Here is a 19,129-nt window from a genome sequence, read left to right on the forward strand (position 1 = left end):
CATGTAGCAGCAAAACTATTGAGTAAATTCATACCAAACTGACTTTATAAATTGCCACAATGTACAATGGATCTCATTACGTTTTTTGAACAGTAGGTCAAAGTTCAAATTTTTTTTAGGAATTTTTATATATTCCCAGTTACTTATAATGGGCAAAATATGTGCTATTTTATTAACTGAACATAAACCCAGTGTGTCCATCCACTGTCACTGTTCCAACTGAATTGGTTTTACTGGTGAATCAATGTTGTAGAAGATGACGGTGTTTCCATGTTGACTACATAGCCTCTGAACGTCCAAAGTATCATATCTATACATTATTTATAAATATTTTATTTTATTTTATTTTAGTTTTATTTGTTTGTTTGTTTTGCTTTTTCTCTCTCTCTTCTGCCCAGTTTACTCAGTTGTGGTTGTAGTAATTGTTACCATTATAATTATCATCATAGTTGTTACTGTTTGTATTGTTGATACTTTCTTGTGAGGGTCTTCGCCACCGTTTTCTTTCGTGCTCTCTCCCCTTCACCCCTCCCCGTGTCAGATCCGGCATCAAAATGTGGTTCAACAAAACTCATAATAAAGACAGTAGAATATCAAGAGGAGCTTCACATACTTTATGAAGTTACCCTTAGCAAAGCAAATTTGTTCAGCACCAAAAGGCAGCCAGACTACAATTCTGCTGTTATGATGCTGGACAAGACGAGTTAAAAAAAAAAAAAAAAAAAAAGAGGGTCATATCTGATGACAAAGAAAGGATGACAACAAGGGAGTAGGTTTGATTTTGACATTGGTGGGGACACAAATGTGCTCCAAGGCAGCACTTTGGAAAGTTGATGTTTTTTTTTGCATTTGCTATCATAATTTCACATCATGTCGAGCTGATCAAACAAGCAAACAATCATAGTCAGAAAAAAAATTCAGTAATTGACATGTTTATAATGCATATCTGAATATCTGAGGACAATACAAGAATGTAATGCATTCTGCAATTTTATTCTCATGACTAACATATCCATCATTATTTAACCTCACCTGTGAATTTCCAGCCTCTCCTCCTCTACCTCCTCCTTCTTCTCCTCCTCTACCTCCTCCTGCCTCTCTACTGTCTGTCACCTACAAAAATATGTTGATGCATGACACATGAACAGATTAGGGATACAGTGATCATAGAGTTTGATGGTACAGTTATTGCCCGAGAAAAAAAGGCTTTTAGTTTCAATTATTACAGAGTGGGGAAGCAACATTTACAATATTTTGAGGCAGGGATTGAAAGACAGTGTATGACCAATTAGTTTATTGAAAGTCATGAGAATTTAAATCTTCAAATCATATTTTACTGCATTTCTAACGGTCTTGTTGTCTACCTCAAGTTCAATTGCCATTTTTCTCATGGATTTGGTTGGATCCTTTAGGATTTTGGATTTGAGAGCTTTAATAAAAGCTTTGGTACGTTTTTTGTTGCTTCCTCCACTTCCAGACTTTCTGGTAATAGTTTTGCTCATAGTCATTCTCTTCTTTCCATTATAAACAGTCTTTATGGACACTCCAACTATTTTTGAAATCTCCTTTGGTGTGACGAGTGCATTCAGCAAATCACACACTCTTTGACGTTTGCTTTCCTGATTACTCATATGGGCAAAAGTTTCTGAAAAGGTATGGATAATAGTGTTAGGTATGATTATGACATCAATATATGTTTGGTTTCAAAACAATTGACGTAGTGCCTGCTGAAGAAAAAACAACTAAATGTTCATTGTAAATTTTGCTTCCCCACCCTGTACATGTAATTTATTCCTCAAAAACATGAATAAAATCACATCTAGAATCACATTTAGAATCTGAGGTTTTATTGTATTTTCCCCACAAATTTTCTTTATGTGTTTTTTAAACAGTTGCTCTTCCATAGAAATGCAATAAAATAATAAGTAAAGTAACTTTTAAAAAGGGTATCTGTTTGGCATTAAATATTATCTTTTATTCAGTATCTGTGTTGAACCTCTACAGTTCTATACCCTTGAACTAACTTACACTTTGACACCTATAGAAGTGTCTTATGTCCAGTTTTCTTTTCTTTGACATCCTTTACACCCTAATTACCGAGCACGGGCACGCGCACGCACGCAAACACATGTACAAATATACATGTAAATGACACCACTGATATTCAAATCCGTTTAGCTGACGTGACCCAGGCAGAACAAATGCCAAACATATTGAAAACTTTTTTTTGTTTGTTTCTTATTACTTTATTTCAGTCCTAAGAAGATGAAGGAAAAGAATAATAAACTGTCACTAGACAAAAGGCCTTATTCTTTCTTTATAAAACATATTGAAAAGTTACGTTAGCAGTCCAACTAGCAGTTTCCTTTTACAAGTAGATGGAGTGACAGCGGGGACGGCCAATCACATGTACGTTAGTGAAACCAAAGAGCCAATCGGAGAGCGACATTTATGTTAGAGGCGGGACTTCTAGCAGAGACCGACTATTAACACTTTGTATACCATAATCATTGACTAAACACTACAGACAGCGGTTGGATTGATAGGGACTACACAGTAGTGGCTGGATATTTGTAGGGACATGTCCCTAGAGTCCCCATGCAATTCTATGCCCCTGGATGACAAACTGCATTTTATACCATTTATTTACTTATATTGATAGGATTAGTGGATCAACAGGTATTAAACAGTTTAGGTCAGTAGATGCTTTTAGTCGGTGATGATTGTTTGGGTCTTTATGGGTTAAACTAATCCCAGTGTCTTTCAGTTTATTATGCAACTTTCCAAGCATTTCAGCACAGTCATCTGATTCCTCTACATCAGGTACCATGAGGATTTCTTTACTGAATGCATCTTCAAAAAGCAACACACCTCCGCCTAATTAGAATTGACTCTACCCTGAGGGGCCGCACTAGTTTGAAGAAAGCATCATACTGCTGTTTGTGGTTAGCTTAGTTTAGCATAAAGACTAGAAAACTTCAAAGTCACACACCTATCTACTGGATCTATTATTTATGTCCATCTGTCCGGCACTGCTGTCTCTCTCTGTCCAGTGTCCCCATTGGAGGGGTTACAACCCGGCTCAAGGAGGACACTGCAGCCTGTTTCTTTTCTCTCCGTTTATTTGAGACAAACTAGCTTTCTAAATCTGCCTCCAGAATTTTTGCTCCGCTCAGCTACTTTGGATAAGTTGGATAACATATTTAATCACAAGAAACTTAAATCAAGGACAAAATGACCATGCTTTTAAGGCAAATGCCAGAGGTATACCAAAGCTATTTGTCTAGTTAGCGCTGAAATAAGGCAAAAATCTACAAGGATGAAAGGCACGATTTAATTAAAAATGACTGAGCTATGAAAGTGTCTATGAATTTCTTCTAACAGCTGCATATTGGTAAGTATGATCATTAGGTACTTCTGTTGTTTTTTTTTTTTTTTTCTACTTGACAAAATAATCCACTCCATATTGTTCTTCAGTATTTTTGTATGTAAATGGGTGCTTCTATGAAAGTGTTCCCTAAAAACAGGACAGAGGGGCTACAAATTCAAACCAGATGTAGACTAATATTATGGAACAAGTTTGGAAGCACTTTGGGTCTATTTTAAAAAATAAATATTTACTGAGATAAGAGAAAGTTTTTTTCAGATAAAACGCATTTTTATATTATTTTTATACAAAGATCTGTATGTAACACGGTCAAAAGGACATGAAAATTACACGCTACTATTTTTTTGAATATCTTTTTATTCTCCCACAGATACATTTTGGGAATCAAACTAATTACGCTTTGTTTCTCCAAAATGACCGCTGTTGCAAAAGCACTCGTGTTTAAATGGGCAGGTTCTGCATGTAACGACAGTGGACGCGATGGGTTACACACGAAACCTGGAATGAGCCTGCCAGTTCATGAAAAACTCACGTCTGGATTAGAAAAACCACTAGGATTGATAAATTTAACACAGTGTCTTTATTTATAGTGGTATGTAAGACCATTTCAAGTGATGTTTTCAAGATAAAATGTACTGACACCTAGGTAGTTTTTCCTGTCCCAATTTTAGTCCTACTTTTGGCCCTAATATTTTATTACAAATTCATTTATTTTGGGATGGCTCAGAGCAAGAGTATACACTGCAAAACTCAAAATCTTACCAAGTGTATTTTTCTCATTTCTAGTCAAAATATCTCATCACACTTAAAATCAGACATAATCACCTAAAGAGTAAATTTTCAATGAGATACAAGAACTTACTTTTAGACAATAGATCTTGAAAATCTTATCTCAAGAAATCTTACCAAGACCATTTTCACTTGTTCCATTGGCAGATTTTTTGCTTGAATTAAGCAAAAAAAAATCTTGAATTCAGCAAAAAAAAAAATCTGCCAATGGAACAAGTGAAAATCTTCTTGAAATAAGATTTTCAAGATCTATTGCCTAAAAATAAGTTCTTATCGATGGCCAGAATACAAAACCTCCTATCTGAAAAAATCACTTTTTTCAGCAAACAAAGAAAAAACACATTCAGTTTTATTATAGTATGGTCTTTGTTAAAGATATCCAAGCATATTCTACTGTTCTCAGACTCTCTTTCTATATTATGTGTTAACAATATCATCCTTGTTCTCACCATTTAATGTGAAAACTCAAAATCTAAAAATTTGCAGATAGGAGGTTTTGTTTTTGGGCCATCGTTATATCTCAATGAAAAGTTATTCTTTAGGTGATTATGTCTTATTTTAAAGGTGCAGGAGACTTTCGTGACGAATTTGTCATCAAATCTGTAAAACCTCAGTCATAGCCTGTGATTATTCACCTGAATCTCTTGCATTACGTTGAACAATTTCGAAGTGCCATCCACCATAAACAAACCCGTGTGTTTACATTCAGAGCCGGAAGGTTACTCAGGCATCTTTGGAATTTTTTTGCCGCTGCAGGCAGCTGTGCAAACCTCCATTTCCCACAATGCATGTCGCAACAAAAAAATTCCAAAGATGCCCGAGTTACCTTCCGGCTCTGAATGTAAACACATGGGTTTGTTTATTCGTCACGAAAGTCTCCTGCACCTTTAAGTGTGATGAGATATTTTGACTAGAAATGAAAAAAATACACTTGATACGATTTTGATTTTTGCAGTGCAATTTTTTTCATCATTAATTATGTCCTGGGGGAAATATGTCTAAATTTCTCTTTTATTATTGGGTCTAAAAAAGCTGGCAAAGTGCCAGATACCAAAATGAACCCAGTTTCATAGAAGCACCCAAATATATTATATCCGATTGAGTACTGTGAGCATGAGAACAAAAACACATACTGTGTGAAATGCCCTTTGAGCAAGCACAACACACTCCCTCCATCACACCTCTTTCCCCGAAAAGGCCGATTTCCACGCACAGTCGAGCATGAGACAGATATACTATTAGGACAAAGAATGGCCTCTACATGACAGCAGCATGGATGCCCACTACATGACAGCAGTGGGAAGTACAACAGGCTTGTTATGTAGGATGTCAAGGCTCCTGTTAGAGCGGCAATTTTCAACTTTCTCTTGAGTGAAAGCATCTTCAGATCCTGAACGCACATCCCAAAATGACCCTGTTCTCCCTTAGCCTTGTTTGAGTCTAAATCTAGTCAGCATGAGGAAAGAAGAGCCTGTTGCATTTGCGTTACCGTGGCAACCTGGGAGGAAACGGTCTCCTAGGTTGGCGCGAGAGCACCTGCAGCTGAACTGATGGGAGAATGGAGGGCTGACCCGGTGGGGTTGTCGCCGCACAGGGCTTAAGTCGTGTTGCTATTGAACATTTCATTACCATCTCCTGCCTGCCGCTGACATGATGAATTGTCACCAGACACAGGCTGTTAATCATTTCTGGGGTCACACAAGCAATAAAAAATGGGAACGCTGCTCCTACATTTCATGATGAGAAGGAGTGGAGTATGTCCTGATAAAGAGGGAGAGAGAGATTTAAAGAGTGGGGAGGAGAATGTCTCAGTGCTGGAAAGTGGATTACATCCATTATTTAGGAGCTGCTTCACTGTGAGAGGCGAGAGAGAAAGGCAAAGTGTTTGCAGGATACAAACATCTCCATGCATCTCTCGTTGTGGATTGTAATATGTCCTTTTTAAGACCTATATTTACACAAATCTCTGCGTATAAAAATGACCGTAAAAGAACATTAACTGCATTAAATATTTAGACGTCTATAAGCAATAAACAATTAGGATATGTGAATGGATGCAGATTATTTAAGAAGAACGAGACGATGTAATTTACATTTTGCAATCAGTAATGGAAAACATGGGTAATGCCCGAAAGTAGCACTGTAAAAACACTTTCAGATCATTGCATCAAAAGAAGTGGAATGCATTAAGGTCCTGTTGAATCGCAAAGAAACTGGGCCAAAAAAGCTCTGATATGTTCCTGTTTGATCGTGATGCTTCATCTCTGCTTCCCATTTCTTCTTATGAGCTGTACAGATTGTGTCCACAGGGTAATCTTGAATGCATACTTTTTGAACGTGCGGTATTAAGTACCTTGGCATGTACTGTAGCAATTGGAAGAAACTTAGTATGATGTAAGCCAGAAAAATCTTCAGTTCTTCAAGAGTTAGAGGGGACATAAATACTTTTAATGCATTCACTGTTTAAGCGTGGGCATGGGGTACTGTATATGTAACCTAAATATTCACTGATTAACAATGTTAGCAGCCTCACTCTGCTAGGATTTTAGGATTTATTATCACGCCTCAATCTCAAAAACACAGGGTTATTCAATTGCTTCAGTTCTCAATGAGTCAGTGACCATTTGGAAGAGGAGTTTTCTAAGTTTGAGCTTTTTTAAATGAAAAAGTGCCCCAGCAATGGATTGGTCAAAAGAAAGGGGGCCCAAGACCTTGCTCTTTGTGCTTGGTCTGCGAGATCCCCAGATACATAATCCGTGTATCATTCATTCTTCTCGTTTTCAATTAAGAATCCACAATCGGAAAATGAAAAATGACTCCTTATTCTATTATTCATGTGCAAATTAAAGATTAAAAAAAAAAAAGAGTAAACAACTCTTTCGTTCTTTTGACTGAATGCACAGATTAAAAACTGGAAATGTCAGGTTTTATGTTGACATTTTTGACATCTGATTTGGTATGACCTGGAACTTCTTTGTGTGATCATAAAAATACTAACATGACACCCCCATCCCCCACACTTTCTTTCTTTATTATTATTATATATTTTTTATTCTTGATTTATTTTTTTACAGTCGTCACGTCATCCTCCCCCTTTTCCACCAAACTGGTTCCAGGGTTGATTCAGAGCCGGTGTCTGACTTACCACCGGTTCTTTGTGTTTCCATCGCCTAAACCAGTTCCAAAGTGATTCCAAACTGGTTCCAGGAAAGTGTCTTCAAGCTGGGCTAAACCGAGGCCAGACAAAGAACAGATGACGCGACCCCCCTGCGTCGTCTATGACTGCAGAATACAAGCAAACCCACGATTGTCCAGCTCCACACACAAAGAAGTCTGTAACTTCCAGGTCATGCCAAATCAGATATCAAAAATGTCGACATGAAACCCGACATTTGGTCCATTTGCTTTTTTCCAAGTTTGAATTTGTGTGTACAATCGAAATAATGAAAAACAACTTGTTTTTTGTTTTTTGATTTGTACATGAATAATGAAATAAGAAGTCATTTTTTCATTTTCTAATTGTGGATTCTCAATTGAATAAGAAAAGAACGAATGATACACGGATTAAACGTAAAAGATCGCATGTATGTTCCACCGCAACCCACTAACCTCGATGAACTTAAACATCAAATAACAACAGTGGATTGTGATATGTTGATACACATCTGGGAGGAATTTTCTTTTATCGCGTTGATGTTGTCTGTGCTGCAGGTGGTGGCCACATTGAATATTTGTAAGACTTGGCTGGAGTTTTCGATTGCTTTTCTTTATTAAAATATTGCATAATGAAATCGGTTCATTTTTTTTTAATAATATGTGAGATAAAAACATTTCCAATTCTAGCTGTACTTCACCTCTCATCAGCATCAGGAGTGAGTAAGAAACAAAAAAAAAAAAAGTTTCTCTCCTCCAGCAACTTCCCACTTTTATTTGCAGGTCACAAGGAATGACCTCTTCATATTTCTTCTTTTCTTTCTTTTTTATTTTTATCCATTGTTATTTCCAGAGGGAAAAAGAAACAACACATGCCTCCCCGCTGCCATCACCCACCTACTGCTGTCACTGGCCTAAAATAGGGAAGCAGGTTCCACGCTGTTTAATCTGTATCAAATGAGAAATCTTCATGAAAAGGAGGGAAGGCTGAAGGAAGACGGGGGACGGAGTGCGGAGGACAAAGGCGTAACGAGGCCACGCAGGAGGCACAAATCAAAGTTAGCTGTGAAAAGAGGGGATAATTTTTTTTGACTGTTCTATCTAGACTTTGATGTTGCAAAAGGGTGGAAACTCTTTGCTTTTCTTCAAAGACTTACACTTCGGAAAGTCTGAGATAATGTCAGCTTACACAGTCTGTTGGTCTTTTGTTTGTGCAAATGCTGAAAACTCAGCACTCTACTCCCTGCATTCTATTTCCTGTCTGCCTTCTGACATTCTGATAAACCTTCTAATATCTTATAATTTATTCCAAACCTCTGAAAGTTAAAGACCGAACCAAAACAACAATGCATTTATTTATTTGTTGAATATATTATTTTATTTTAACATCATCATCATCATCATTATCATAGTTTAACTTTTAATTTTCCCTTCATTCATTTAAAATGGTCACCTCTGAATGTACACATACTGCAAACTGTCAAAAATATACAAACAAATGCAGGCTTGTGCTATAGTCTGGTCAAATGTCTAAAAAACAGTGGCACTGGGGGAAGAGAGAGAGAGAGAGAAAGACAGAGAGAGAAAATGAAAGTGGGACAGGAAGAGAAAGAGAGAGAGAGAGAAGACATTGAAACCGGTAAAGACATGCACAGCATCATTGTGAGCACCGGTTATGGTGAATCCAGGTGCGTGGTACTTGGGATCCTTGTGGAAAAGTACATACATTTCATCATCTGACAGTGCGGCACAAAATGCCTGCCACATATCAAATCAAAAACAAATGTCGCTCGTTAATGAAACTGTTAGGCACATCTTTGTTTTTTATGGTTTTACATTTTCTGGAAAAGTCTGTTACTGTAAATGTAGAATGTTTAACCAAAAAGAAGAATAAAGAAAAATAAAACATACAGTTAAAAAAAGAAGAAAAAAAAAACTTTTCAAAGTCATTCTGGAATCTCTGTCTTGTTAGTAACTTAATATTGTTCCTTAATCATAACAGACTGTTCTCCAGGGTGTGTATGAGTGTCATTGTGTTGTTTGGTGTGTTTTTGTGTGATCACTACTGGGTGCGTTTTCGTTTGTGAAAAACCAGCTGATAATGGGAGCAAGTACGAGAGTTCCTTAGCGTGTAGTTACTGCGATTGGCTCACAGCCGTCCAATCAGATGCTCAGATCTTTGGGGTTATCCTTATAGGGCTTCTTGGGCTCAGGGAGCGTGGGCTTGGAAGAGCGGCTGGTGTTGCTCTTGAGGGTACTGTAGTACTCTCTCACTTTGGCCGCTACAAATTGGTCGTCATCTTCCTCGTCTTCCGAGTCGTCTCTTCTGTAGCTCCTGACTGGGGAGATGTCCCGTCCCAGGCTGCGGGTTCTGTAATGTGGCTCAGGGGAACTACCTCGGCTAGCGTAGCGATCCTCCCTCCCAATCCTTTCGGGTGATCGCCCCCTTAGTAGTGAGCTGTACCTCTTATAGGCTGAATCTGAATCAGGAGTGCGCACTCTGGGCAAAGTGGTCTCCTTGAAGAGATCTCTCTGGTTGCGGGATGCTACATCCCTTAGCAGGCTGTCCCCCCGATAGGCTCTCTCCATTGAGGAGGCCCTCAGCAGAAGGCTGTCCTCCCCATATAGGCGGTCCTCCCTGCGCAGTGGTGGAAGTGTCGCCTCCCGGTTAAGGCGGTCCAGGGCAGGGGACTCACGGAGGATACTGTCTTCCAGAGGAGGGCTGGGTTCAGGAGTCTTGGGTGGCTCCTTCAATACGGCCGCATCCGTGTTGGGCTTCTCATTACTACGTCCTCTCTGTCTGTCTGGGGAGGCATATCTGCGATAAGGGTCCGAGGAGTGGGCGTGACGTCTGGTTGGGGAGTAGTGACGAGAGCGATGGGGAGACCTGTGGCGGTGAGGCGAGCGGTAGGGTGAGCGGCGGGGTGAACGGTGGGGTGAGCGGTGCCGGTGGTTGGAGGAGTGTTGCCCATGGCGTCTGTCAGGGGAGCGTCCATGTCGTTGTCCCCCGTGACGGCTGTCCAGGGTGTTTTCTGCGCTACGAGACCGGTGTTGCCCCTTGTCAGGTGAACGGTGGCGGCTACGGTGATGCCCGCTGGAATGATGCCGGTGGCCGTCCTTTCCCTTGCTGTCCTTCTTCTTCTTGAATATGTCCTTTCCTGGGGACCTTCTCCCCTTGTGTTTTCCCGTGCTGGTTTTCTTGTTGGGGGAGCGGTGACGGTGATTGGAATGGTGGGTGCTTGCCGTGCCGGTGGAGTGGCGGCTCGGCTCCTTCTTGCTCCGGTATGGTGGGTGAGGTTCTTGTGGGTAGCTTGACTCCGATGGCGCAATGTTTGAGGGCAGGGTGTTCACTTCCGCAGTGTTTTGTAACCCTGAGGCTGGGTTGACTGCGCTGTTGTCGTTGGGGCTGCCGTCTGCAACACAGTGTGACATACAGACGAGGGCAGGGGGATCAAACATGCATCTAGACTGTGGATATTCCTAGGTAATGGTATATCCCCAGATGCTTAAGAGAAGACAACTGTACTCGCTTGAAGTTATTGAAAACATTTCACCCCTCATCATAGAGCCCTCCTTAAGGCAGCCTTACACTGTGCGAGTTTAGAGACGATTTCTCACTCGTGCGACTCCTTCTGGGATTGGGCCCGATGTGCCTCTAATCGTGTGTCGTGCTTCGTGCAGTGTACATGGGTTAAGGAGAAGCGATTAGCACCTCACGACCAGCAATCGTGTGTTCGCAAGGAAAACGGAGCTGTTTGAAATCCTGCTCACTCCTCGTGAATGTATCGCACTGTCAAAGCAGAGCCACGAGCCGATGTGCCTCAAATTCTCACACTGTGCACGCGCAAATACAATAATAGCCAGCTACTGTAAGCTAATTCTGAGCTAACAGTAGCTGGCTATTGGCCTAGTGCAGTTTAGCTTTTGCAGCTTACCTCTAGTTCCCGCTGTAGGATTGACAGCCCATACTGTCCACGTCTGGCAAACCAATTCCTGCACCAAACACGTCATCGTCTTTTCTTCTTTTTTGATTCCTCACAGATAATGGCACATATTGCCAAAGCAGCTCATTGGTTTTTGTTTAGCACTACCATTTCGTGACTCACGCCAGTACACAATCGTCTATGCACTTTCGGATTCCTTGGTATTTTAACGTTGTATTTCCGGATACAACACTCGAACGTGTCGTGCGTCCTCTGATGTATGGTCGTACAGTGTGAGCAGTCAGGTCGCGTACGAACATCAGTCCGTACAGTGTGAGAACATTAATCGTGAGTCTGACTTTACGAATGATTCGCACACTTTGAGATGAAGCTGCGTGCAACGATCGAAATAATCGCACAGTGTATGGCCGCCTTTAGTTCCAGGACTCTAATGATGTGAAAAACATCTTCAACCTTAAGCAAGTCGAGTTCCCTCCTAGTAAGCCATTCGGGATATAAACCTAGACTCACGCTAACCATGCTGAATCACTCAGACATGAAACTGAGAACATTTCCAAAGACAGCCATTCTGATGTTAAAGCAAAGATCTCAGATCATTGTTAGATGGCAACAGCAACAGCCAATGGCATATTAGTGTAGCTTAAACATGAGAATAGAAAAAGCAGTGAAACATACTTGTGAAGCAGCCATTGCTTTAGGAGAGTCATTTCCCAGACCAAACCTGCTCCCAGGTTTAACTGGATTCACCTTACTCAAACAGAATGAGACTTGGCTGGTCGGCCGCCGGACTGCAGGCTGGTAACACTCAGTGCCAACGTGCTGAATGTTGATGATGCTGCTTGATTGGACTGATTAGCCATGCTCTTTCATGCGCTGACATGATGCCTTAGACACTTTGTAAATGTTTAAAGCCAAGAAAATGCTGAAGACGAAAGCCAAAAACTAAGTGACTGCTTGCCAGTACTTTGGAGTGTAAGGCTACAGTGGCATTCTACACTTTAAAAGTGCACAATTTAATCCTATTGTTACTAAGTCTACATTTGCAGCCATCAGATTCTATAGATTTAACCTTATAAATACATCTTATAGGCTGCATTTGTAAGCACGCACCCCACATTTTACAGACGGAGATTTGACTATAAGAAGGTTATTAGCAAATATGTTCAAGTTGAATCATCTCAAGACGAACAAACACTATATTTCATCTTTGGATGTGTAGCAAATGTCAAATGCTACAGGTGTAGACGTATGTATGATATTACAGCGATTACAGCAGCGGCGGTTACTGGCAATGCATTTTAGGTGAATGGATGTATATGCATGGAGTAGAGCACGGGTGAGTTGACGCCACACCACACAACACGAAGAGAAAGAGAGAGAGAAAGACAAAAAGAAGAAGACTGGGAGTGGGTGGGCAGAGACGGACGACAGGGGAGGACAGTTACAAACCGTGGTCTGATTTTGGAGGACAGAGGCCTCCCCCATCTTGTCATTTCTCATACATGCAGTGAGATGGGGAGCAACCATCCCTGAAGGAAGACAAGAGCCCGGCGCGAAACGGGGAGAAGGGAAGATAAACACAAACAGAAAAAGAGAAGAGTACAGGGTTTAGATCACGTGGAACCAGCTTGGAGGAAGAAAAGGAGAATTATTGTCGGTGTTGATTTTTCAATGAAAAAAAAGTGTTTATTTGATCATTGAGTCATTCAGAATAAGGAGACAGTCCAGGAAATTGCCCCAACCCTTCAGTGGAAACCATCAGTTACAGAGAAAAGACCTGGAATCACACACACACACACACACACACATACACACTCACGCATACACACACACATACACACGTCTACATGTGAACACAAAAGCAGCAGAAATCCAAACCCAAAAAATAAGACAGTGAGACTCATACACCCACAACCACGGCTTATGAAGCAGTTTTACATTGCTGACAGAAAGCAAAAGAAAAACCGGCAAGACTGTCAAATGTCATGCCAACTAAAAAAAATACAAACAATGATCAAAATATACAAGTTCACATGATGTCATATCGGTGCAGGTTAAGACAGCACATTCTTAGCGCAAATAAAATTACACTGATGAGCTTCTCAAGACAGGCAAATGTATCTCCACTCAAAAAAAAACAGTAACAAAAATAAACAAAAAAACATATGATGACTCGTGACTATTGAGTAAAACTGGTCAATACAATTAAAAAATAAAGAGAAATGTTCCATAAATATTATGGAAAATAGACAGTAAAAAGAAAAAAAAAAATCCAATTTACATTTTGACATGTCATGCAGCAATAGACTTTTATCCATTAATATGTGGCTTCGATTCATGGCTCTGTACACAGAACAAAAATACTTGTAAAAATGCCTCTTTTTTTAAATCACTGTACAAAATGTCTATATAATTGGAGCGATTCATTTGTTTTCGTATTGGGATGGGTGGAGTTCCTATGGTCACAGCTTTTCATTGACATTAACAGTGGGTGCAAATAAATCCATGGATTAGTGAGTAATGTCAAGCACAGTATAGTGAGATTTTCTCAGAAATACCAAAAAAAAAAAAAAAAAAAAAAAAAGCATAAGACTGCCTTTTCTTCTCAGTTCAGTTCTCACTTAAAACCCTTACAGTTCAGTAGCTTACATTCACCTTCAATAAATATCATAAATATGTTTGTGACATGTCTTAACCAAAGTTGCGAGATGCTCATATTTTCAAAAGTAAGTCCATTTTATCACGGGACGCACTGGATCAAGTTTTTTTCTTTGTTTAATACTAAATTAGAGCCATTAACAATACTTCTTATCCACAAGAAACACTGACTTTTTCACTACTCTGTTCATCAAACCCTGTAAACAGTTTCTGGTTTTATGTAGCACTGAAATTCCACCCACCACGTCTGTGTAAAAGTCCCAGCAGAGTGCTTTTGCTCAGTGGCCAGAAGGTGAAAAGTGACAGCGGGATGACAAAGAATCTGAGAGCAGGTGAGAGCAGAAGAGGCCCGACAGCACCCAAAGGAGCAACCTCAACCCCTGCTCCACTAAAATCCAAAGCTCGGAAGTGACCTCCACCAGAAAGACACCCAAGACTGAACCCCTTCCCTCCCTGGTGAGCTTCCCCCAGGGATGGGTGAAGGGTCCCGGGAGGGTAATTTAGTTCTTTGCCCCGTATTCCCCCTTGACCCACCACCGTCCACTGGGCGTCTTAGCAGCTCAGGGCGTGAAGATGGGGGAGAAGGGAATGTTTTCGTAGATTGACCCACCATATTCAGGCACCGAGCCGTCACCCCTCTTGAGCACCAGATGGACGCGTCGGCCTCCACTCTTGATGAGCTCGATGGCTCGCGCGTGCTTCATGCCCTTGGTGCTCTCGCCGTTGATCTCCAAGATCTCATCGCCGACCTAGGACAAGATGAAGCGAGGACGGGGAGCGAAACAAGGAGTGCAGGGAAACAAAAGGAAAGAGAAGAAAGAAGCAAAAGGTACGGGGGCAGAGGAGAGAGAAATTGTCGATGCAGAGTGACAGGTGAAGATGGAAGGGAGAGAAGGTAAATCAGAGGGAAAAAAACACACACACAGAAAAAGGAGAGGAGACAGAATGCAAAAAAAACAAGTGACAGTGGGGGAGAAAATGCGCAGGAGGGAAGATGAGAGGCGTGATGGTTCAAAGGGACATCATGGCAGAGAGAAGGGGAGAAGAGCGAGAGAAAAGGACAGATTGAGAAGTAGTTACATATTGAAATGCTCTGCGTGGTACATTTTTTAGTTCATATATTAACAGTTTCCAGCGGGGGCAAATTGCGTCTAAAAGCAGCAACTGTGACGCTGAGAGAGGAAAATGAGAGAGAGAGAGAGAAGGGAGGAAAAACAGGAGCCAGAAGAAACACTTTTTGCTTTTCGGTTCTTTGCCTCCATGCCTCAAGTTATCTGTCAGCGCTGTCTTCGCCGAGGGAATTCCTCCCTGGCAGGATGTGGATCTCTCACTGACACCTCTCTCTGCCTCACAGAATAGCTACTATTAATATCTCTGCTAATAAGGTACACAAATGCATGTGTTTGCGCATGCATGTAGAAAGGTGTTAATACATGCACACCTGTGTTTACACGCTTTCAAACTGCAGCGCATTAACGTATCAAAAACTCTTTCAACAGGTTCTCATATGCATACGCCTCCCATTCAGACACCAAAAAATCAATTAACCCTGAATTGTAAACGTCTCTAAACAGACAAGCGGACGTGCTACTTGTTTTTGCAATTAATCAAAAATAAAGGTTACATATTGCAGTTTCATGAAAGCATGCTGGATTTCATTTGTGAAATGTTCATTAATTAAAATGCACATATTATGTCAGTGGCTTTGCTCCATGACTGTGCAGTGTTTGGGTCTTGTATTTGTAGTGCTCTCACACACACAGCGCCTCCTCCTTGGCCAAGCCTGGAGGCGACTGTGTTTATATTCAGTGAAGCATGGCTTGCAGTAATTGGGAGGTACATTATGCATAAGCAATTATCTTAATAGATAATATTATTCTTATGGCTGTAAAATCTATGTGGCAGTATCTTCAGCCACTTTGTTAATCAAGGCAGTCAGCTCCCTGAGGCGTGGACTGCACCTGAAAAAAGGAAATTCTAGTATCAGCAACATTACATTTGAATGTGTGTTGAAAGAGTATCTGTTACTATCCATTAAATGTTTTTTTTTTAAGAGCTTTTTCAGACAAAATCTCTACTGCTGTTCAGTTCCATCCATTGTCTGCTCCCAAATGTCTTGGAAGCCCAATTCAAATATTCATGACAAGATGAAACATTTTAGGATGTTGCTACAGTGTGAAGATCGGCTCATGGTGGCTGATTTCACAGCCTGCTGATTCAGTTTGTCAAATTGCCAGTGTCTGCTTTTAGAACCTACTGACACATGGTATATGTTTTTCTCAGTATTTATGGGCTGTAGTTCACCTGTCCTGAGGAAGTCCAGCAGTATAATGAGTTGTCCGTCTGGTGAAATGCTGTCGGGGATAGTCAGTGTTTTCTCTGCTTATTAGAGGAGGCAGACGGAACCGCTCAGGAGAATAGACGGGGAAAATTCTCAACCTTCTCATTTTTTTTTTCATGTTTTCGTTGTTTCATCAATACTAGAAATGCAACTGTGGCAACATACTTCACAATCCTCATTCATATTTTAAGACACTACAAACTTAGTTACAAAAAAACCCCAAAAAGTTGGCATTTTGAATACTAGTACAGAGACTTTTTGGGTTGGAAATGATATCCTGTCTCATCTAGTGGATTTGATGCACACTGGCAGGCTTTCAGAATGTTGCAGACGAGGGCTTTGCAAGTAGACGCAGGTTTCGACTCCTCTTGTCATTAGTCTTTTGTTTAAACATGGCCTAAAAGAGAAGACCCTCGACAACAGCTGAAATAACTAGCCATTATTAATGTACTATAATGAGCCAAAACAATGCAAAAGGCGAGGTATCCTGAGGGTCTGTAATGCGATTCTAAAGTTAATAACTGTTATCTTATAATTCAGCCGCACTTATTTCAGTTCTCGCATGTTTTCTCTGAAAGTTTTTGTCTCCGATGTGTTTCATTTTTTACAATTCAGCAAAGACCTTAATTTTATTAGGTAAGCCCCAGTGAGTCTGAAATACCTAAAAATACATGAAACTATGTAAAAATACTCTTCCACACCAAATTAACCCATAAAGACCCAAACAGCTGCTGACCAACAACACCATCTACTGATATAAAATGTTTAATACCTGTTGATCCACTAATCCTATCAATACATGTAATAATAGGTCTAAAAGGCAGTTTGTCATCTTTCATGGTCATCAGATATGACCCATTTGGATGTTCAGAGGCTCCGTAGTTACCGTGGAAACACTGTCATCTTCTACAGCATTGATTCACCAGTAAAACCCACAGAGTTGGATCAATGACAGTGGATGGACACACTTGTTTTATGTTCAGTTAATGATACATTTTGCTGAAAAAGTCACTTTTTCTTCAGTTTTCTCTGTTTTTTTTTATAATAATCCTCAACTTTGATTTGAACTTTTTATAATCAGTGAATTAAATATAGGAAAATATCAGATTTTCACTGAAAAAAAAGCAAAATACAGAGGATAATATTAGAATAAATGGTGATAAATCCCTTAAAGCTGCGTCTGACTTTCGTCATAAATTTTTCATCAAATGTGTAAAACCCGAGTCATCATAGTCTAAGTATCACAAATCCGAAAATCTTTCCATGATTACACACTTGAATCTCTTCCTTCATGGCGAACAATTTCGAAGTGTATTCCACCATAAACACTCTATGTGTTTACATACAGAGCTGGCAGGTCACTCGGGCATTTTCGGAAATTTGTCGGGATGTGCATTGTGGGAAGTGAGGTTCCACGCACCCGCTTTCGCTTGGTCGACATGTTTGTTGTTGCTGCTACTGCGGCTGTGTGGAGCTCCGCTTCCCACAATGCACGTTACGACAAATTTCCAAAAATGCCCGCGTGACCTACCAGCTCTGTTCGTAAACAAATGGATTGTTTATGGTGGAGTACACTTCGAACTTGTTCACCTTGAGGGAAGAGATTCAGGTGAGTAATCATGGAAAGACTTACAGATTCGTGACACATAGGCTATGACAGATTTGATGAAAAATTGGTGACGAAAGTCATACGCAGCTTTAAGAAAGGTTAAAATAGAGAGAAAAATACATTTGGAAAGTGCCACAAAAGTAGCACTGGGTCTCTATGGGTGAATAGCAACAAACAGGTAAGCATCTTCTCTGGCCACTTGTGTGTTTAATCTGATGACCATCACTGCTTGGTGTCCTTACCCTCATCTTTCCATTGCGAACGGCTGCTCCCTCCTCGGCTAGCCTCAGCACGTACAGGTCCATGTTGTATTCTCTCCCTCCCCTCAGGCTGAAGCCAAAGCCTTTGTTGTCTCGCTCCAGGTCCACAGAGTAGAACTCAGCATCCTGATAGAGACAGACCACACACACACACACACACACACCAGAGGAAAGAATAAGAGGGACTAGGACACATTTGCATCAAGGTCACTTTTGTGATTCAGATTTTAAGTGTGAGCGTGTGCGTGTCCTTTTGAAGTGGGCTCCTATTTCAGGAGCATGGGACAAATGCCACCTTCAGGAAAGTCACACCTATTTAGTAGTTGTGCCAGACACTCTGAGTGTGTGTGTGTGTGTGTGTGTACATGCATATGCTCAGGTGTAAGGATGCTGAATTATTGATGCCTTGGGCTCTGGCTGGACAAAGAGAGAGGGCACAGACAGAAGGGGAGAGAGGGGCCGGGCACCTAAAGGACAGGCAGACAGACACAGCATCCCCTCTCTTCACGCCCTCCTAATCTCCTCTGCTGAAGGATCAATGCTATCTGTAAACGCCATCTCCACACCGCCAGATTAATGCAGCAGCGAATACAGTGGACTGAGGGGTTACTTTGAAAGTGAACCCGCTTTTGCTTAATGCGACGATCCAGATAACGCCAGCAGGTAGAGACAAATAAATAAATAAATAAATAAAAGTGCGCTGTGTCCTTGGGCTGCTGGGTTGGGTAGGTGGGTGGAAGGATGGGGAGATGCATGGGAGAACAGAGGATAGATGGGCCCGCTGGATGGATGGACGAGGAGACAAATGTTGACGTTGGCAAGAAGTTGATGGGACGGAATGTAGATCGCTGGGGTGTTTGATGGAGAAATGGAATGCATGGATAGACAGATGGATGAGCGAAATGACAACTGGATGGATGGTTCCAGTGTCTTCCTCACCTGAGCTGAGACTTGTGTCGGAGGCTGCGGAGGAGGAGCTTGTGGGCT

At 40.9% G+C, this 19,129-nt stretch overlaps 1 protein-coding gene across 1 annotated transcript in view; it reads right to left on the reverse strand.

Moving 5' to 3' along the window:
* Positions 1-12,925: 12,925 nt before the first annotated feature.
* Positions 12,926-19,129, reverse strand: part of magi1b (membrane associated guanylate kinase, WW and PDZ domain containing 1b) — a 253,867-nt gene continuing 247,663 nt past the window's right edge. The window contains 3 exon segments of the mRNA XM_030134044.1: positions 12,926-14,681; positions 18,125-18,268; positions 19,082-19,128. Coding sequence (XP_029989904.1) covers positions 14,493-14,681; positions 18,125-18,268; positions 19,082-19,128 — 380 coding nt within the window. The 3' untranslated portion in view covers positions 12,926-14,492.

The sequence above is a fragment of the Sphaeramia orbicularis genome, chromosome 5, assembly GCF_902148855.1.
Source record: "Sphaeramia orbicularis chromosome 5, fSphaOr1.1, whole genome shotgun sequence".
Lineage (NCBI taxonomy): Eukaryota > Metazoa > Chordata > Actinopteri > Kurtiformes > Apogonidae > Sphaeramia > Sphaeramia orbicularis.